Source organism: Octodon degus, unplaced genomic scaffold (assembly GCF_000260255.1).
Source record: "Octodon degus isolate 3935 unplaced genomic scaffold, OctDeg1.0 scaffold00072, whole genome shotgun sequence".
NCBI classification, from domain to species: domain Eukaryota; kingdom Metazoa; phylum Chordata; class Mammalia; order Rodentia; family Octodontidae; genus Octodon; species Octodon degus.
Genome location: NW_004524648.1, coordinates 5,574,312 through 5,579,337, shown reverse-complemented (window position 1 = coordinate 5,579,337; position 5,026 = coordinate 5,574,312). Strand labels below are relative to the sequence as shown.

The 5,026-nt window shown below is 46.1% G+C and overlaps 1 protein-coding gene across 1 annotated transcript; it reads left to right on the top strand.

The window, feature by feature from the left end:
• The first annotated feature begins 86 nt into the window (after positions 1-86).
• On the top strand, positions 87-3,434 carry Tmem199 (transmembrane protein 199). Its single transcript, XM_004635423.2, has 6 exons — positions 87-341; positions 1,213-1,286; positions 1,599-1,688; positions 2,295-2,337; positions 2,532-2,644; positions 2,901-3,434. Exons 1-6 carry the CDS (start codon positions 131-133, stop codon positions 2,994-2,996), a joined length of 627 nt encoding a protein of 208 aa, XP_004635480.1. The 5' UTR covers positions 87-130; the 3' UTR covers positions 2,997-3,434.
• Positions 3,435-5,026: the final 1,592 nt, after the last annotated feature.

Below are 5,026 nucleotides of genomic sequence, written 5' to 3'. Positions count from 1 at the left end.
CTGCCCCGCGCCGCGTCCCCGCCCCTTTGGCCCGGTGCCCCGCCCCGCCCCGCCCCTCGCTCTGAGCTACTTCCGGCGCACACCCGGAAGTCCGAGTTTGGGAATCACCTGATCCTAGAGTTGGCCAGACATGGCGTCTTCGTTGGTGGTAGGTGATCGTCTGCTGCGCGCTCTCGGGCCTGGCGGGGAGCTAGAGTCAGAGAAGCTGCCCCAGAAGCTGCGAGCCGAGCTTGAGGCCGCTCTGGGAAAGAAGCACACGAATGGTGGTAGTCCCGGTAGCTCCCGACGCTTGGTTTCCTTTCGTGTGATCCGGGATCTTCACCAGCATCTCAGAGAAAGGGGTGAGCCCGTGTCCAGTCCGAGATCGCCTCTGTTTCCAGATTTGCTCCTTCCTGAGATTTTTTCCATGTTGAGTACACCCATGCCTGCGGCATACTTATGTAGCCAATCAACAAATCTCTTCATAAACCCCAGGGCCACCCATTCCTTAACCCCTCTCTTGTGGGAATTTTTCGTGGATGACAAAATGAATTTGTGTTGCACACACTGTTTCCTTGAGTCTCGTCTTACAGGCACACCTAGGCACAACCTGACCTTTGAGAAAGCCCAGGTTCCAACCCAGTACCATCTGCCAGGTTCCAGCTTCTTCCTTTTTCACCACACTAGAAATCAGCTCAGGATGCTGATCTCGTCCTAGATTTCTTTGCATCTCAAAAGCAAGAGTGATAAAATGTGATTTTTTTTTAAAGATAATCTGAAGTAGGAGTAGCATGTGAATTCTAGTCCTAGCTCTGTCAGTGATTCCCCTTGAAGAAGTCATTTCTCCTCCCCAGCCTGAAAAAAAAGGCAAACCTACAGCAAAGGTGTTTTGCTGGGATTTACATAGCCCAGTCAGAAAGATGAAGTAGACTGCCTAACTACTAGAACTAAAGAGAACCTTAAAAAGAGATGATTTCATGTGGTATTTAACATCACTATGACCTAACCCAAAGGCGCAGTATTACGTGTTGGCGGTCGCTTTGAGAGGATAAAATGACAGAGTTGCTGTGCAGCACTAGAAAATAATAAAACTTTACCCAACTTGAAAATCATCCTGGGGATGTCATGATTTGACATCGGGATCGCCATGGTTTATTTGGTAGACCCTTTACTGGTCTTAATACTTCAACCTCAGTTCAGTAGATCACCATGTGGAAACATTTTTTTCTCCAGGTTCCACACTATATCTTCATGAGCTTTTAGAAGGCAGTGAAATCTATCTACCAGAGGTTGTGAAGCCTCCTCGGGTAAGTACAGGATATATCTGTGAGTACAAGGTATATCTGTGAGAGCGATTATGATTTGAATTGGATATCAAAGTTAATCAGATTTTGAGCTTAAAAATGTACTTTCAATTTTTGGGCTCTAGCATGAGAGAACTTTCTGTATTTGACAGCTTTGGGAAACTTGCATCTAAAAATCAGTTTCCAAAGCAGTGGAAGTATGACTCCACTGGCATGTGGGTCTTTATGCCCCTTGGAACCAATGACTACGATCTACTTCCTAGCAACAAATATGTAGAAGAATGTCATTCTTTTAATGTGATTCTTCTGCCCCAGAACCCAGAGTTAGTTGCTCGACTGGAGAAAATTAAGATACATCTGGCCAATGAGGAATATAAGCGGATCACTCGCAACGTCACCTGTCAGGTAAGAGTCTGCTTCTCAGTACCTGAACTGATTACTCCGAAAAACAGGGCTTTGACCTAGAATGAAGTATAGAGGGAAGAAACAGATAAGATCTTGGTTTGTGTATTATTCTGGGACCATAGGAGCTCTTGTGTTAATGTACAAACTGTAATCCCCAACTTACTCACTGAGAGACTCTTGGCTTGGATGGTGATTAAATTATAAGACATGGTAGATGTAAGGGTGAACCTTGGAGTCTTTTTTTCTTGACAGAACTCCCTACTATTTGTTGATGCACTCCTGCCCTGAAACAGGAGAAGAGCAGATAGGTATTGGGAACTTATCTCCTTTGTAATGCCTGATTTGTATAACAGAAAAGAGGCATATTGGTTGTAGACAGAGCAATCCATGGAGAGTTAAGAGTTAATTTATTAAGGCGTAGAGAATGAGTTAATTTAAGGAAGAGAGAATGAGTTAATTTATTAAGGAATGTCATTCTTTTAATGTGACTCTTCTGCCCCAGAACCCAGAGTTAGTTGTGATTCTTCTACTCCCAGCCCAGTATGTGGAAGCTCTCTGGACTACCCTCGAGCTGCTTTTATTCTGAAATTGTCTGTTTTTGCTCAGGATTCTCTGCATGGTGGGACTCTCAGTGACTTGGGAAAGCAAGGTAAGATACTAGGAAACCTGACTGCTAAAGCCTGTCCCTGAAATGGGTTGTGGCATTCCTTCCCACCCTAGCATCCAGGGCTAGAGGCCAAGCTCTTCAGCCATGCTCTGTTCAGGGAACTCAGTTGACTGAGGTAAGAGATCCTCCTGAAGAATGCTGACCTAAAGATTTCTTCTCTGGGCTTCTCCCTAAAGTGAGATCAGTGAAGGCTCTGGTCATTACCATCTTCAACTTCATTGTGACGGTGGCAGCTGCATTCGTCTGCACTTACCTTGGAAGCCAGTATCTCTTCACAGAAATGGCCTCAGTGAGTAGACATTGGGCAGGCAAAGTGCTACAGGTGGAAGTGTTAGTGGGAAAGGGAAAATTATGTAAAAATATCTTGCACAGGTAAGAAATTGAGCATATATTTATGCAATAAACAAGGGGAACATTTAAGCCATTCAGCATTTATGGGGTGGGCAATAATCCCAAAAGAAGCTAAGACCCTTTCTCATCTTCCCCAGTTTAGGGACAGGTTTGGGAGTTCTGTATCCCCTAAGCCACTTTCTCTTCTTCCCTAGCGTGTGCTGGCTGCAATGATCGTCGCCTCAGTGGTGGGCCTAGCTGAACTGTATGTCATGGTGCGGGCAGTGGAAGGAGAGCTGGGAGAGCTGTGACTGGTGCTTCATCATCAGAGTCTGCAGAAGGCTTTGGAGTCATCAGGCTGCCACCTGCCAGTCAGCGACTCAGCCAACCTATGAGGCTTCTTTTACTCAGCTTTAGTCAGAGGACCAAACCAGGACACCTGCTGTTTCTGTGAGGAGTCCCATTTTCCATAAATTTCCAGAATGAGCCATGGAGAAGACTCAGATGATACTTCTTTTAAACTAAAAGAGTTAGTTTCTCTCTTTTCCCAAAGCCATTGCCCATCTGCCTTCTCCAGTCCATTCTGAGCACTGCTGGGCCTGGGCTTTTTCCATCAGGAGTAAATAGAATCCAGGTCTCCCCAGAGGTAGGCCTGTATCGCCTCGAACTTGGCCTAGTGCACACACCTCTGGAGCAGGACAGTAATTGAGAGCAGAAGCTTCCAGGAAAGGAGAAAAAGGCTTCATTCATCTCTGCAGTCTGTGCTGGAAGGAGAACTGATTAGAGGAAGAGAAAAACGAGTTGGTACAGGATGGTGGAACTGGAAGCCAGGCAGCTCCTGTTTTGGAAAGGGGCATGGCATCAGCCCCCTTTTCTAGAAGGCAAAACAGACCCAGAGGCATCCAGTAACCAGCTATGATCCTTCCTCTGTTAAGTGGACCCAAAGACTACTGTATTGTCTGGATGTCTCTATGTAATATGAAACTTCTGAGAACCCCAGTAAGTAATGTGATGATAGAATCTGCCTCTATAAGGCACTCAAAAGGTATCTGGAGGGCCAGGGAGATAGCTCAGTGGAATAAGTACTTCCCTGGCAAGCACAAGGGCCTGAGTTCAATCCCCAGTTCCGCCAAAAAAAAAACCCAAAACAAAACAAAAGGTATCTGGGCCGGGGAGGTAGCTCAGCAGCATAAGCGCCTGCCTGGCAGGACTGAGGTCCTGAGATTGATCTCTGGTACCAAAAAAAAAAAAAAGGTATCAGCCCCAGTCACCCACCCAGTAAATATTTATGGTGTCTAGTATTCTTACGTGAAGTTGGTTAGATAATACAAAGCACAAAGATTTCTGTATTTCTGAGGCTTTTGTCATACCTGCTAATAGAGTTGTCTTCCCCTTTATTCACTGTATTCATTCTTTGTACACAATCTTGTAGTCTTTGTTTTTTCCAAAGCTTTTCTGTTCTTATAAATTACATACTGACCAGCTTGATAAACATTTTCTCAATATTTGCCAGTTTCTATTGCTTGGAAGATGTGTCAGCTATGAGAAAATGTAATGGCTCTTCCCCTCCATCCTTTTTTTTTTGAGACAGAGTCTCACTGTGCAGCTCAGGCTGGCCCTGAACTTACTTTGTAGCCCAGGCTGGTCTCCAACTTGCAATAGTCCTGCCTCAGCCTTCCTGGGAGTGCTGGGTCTACAGATACACACGACCACCCTGGCCTGTAAGTGGCATTTTGCTATGTTCTGGTAACCTGAACAGTAGAGGGTTGGGTGGAAAGCTCCACTAAAGCCTTGTGGGGATCCATGGCTATGCCTCTGTCTACACTCAGATTAGCTGCCACATGGCCTCAAGCTTCCACACACACATCCCACCTGAATACCTGAGTTTAGGTTAAGAGGCTTCTGAATGTTCAAGACATTTTAACTTTATCAGAATATCAAGCAGATTCTGACCCTTGGAGTGAGGGAAATCTGATAATGCAATCTGTACCCTCCTTCATAGGGTGGAGTCTCCCATTGGACCTCAGCTGCCTCCTCAGAAGCCCACAGGCTTCTGTGACATTGAGCCCTTACTGTGGTCCTGGCACTGCTAGCATCTGGGGGTGAGAAGGCAGAAGACCTAGCTCCTGCCTGGTAGGGGGAAATGGCCACTGTGAGGAGGGTTCCATCTGCAAGGGCAGATTTAGCCTAGGAATCGGGTGTCTCATCCTCCAGTTTTTTGCACAAAGAAGGGACCTGCTTCAGCCACTTCCTCCGAGTGTACCGTGCTTTCTCCACACCCAGGCCGAAGGAGGACAGAGGAACAGGAAGTTTGAGGTCTTACAGCTTCCTGGCTAGAGCA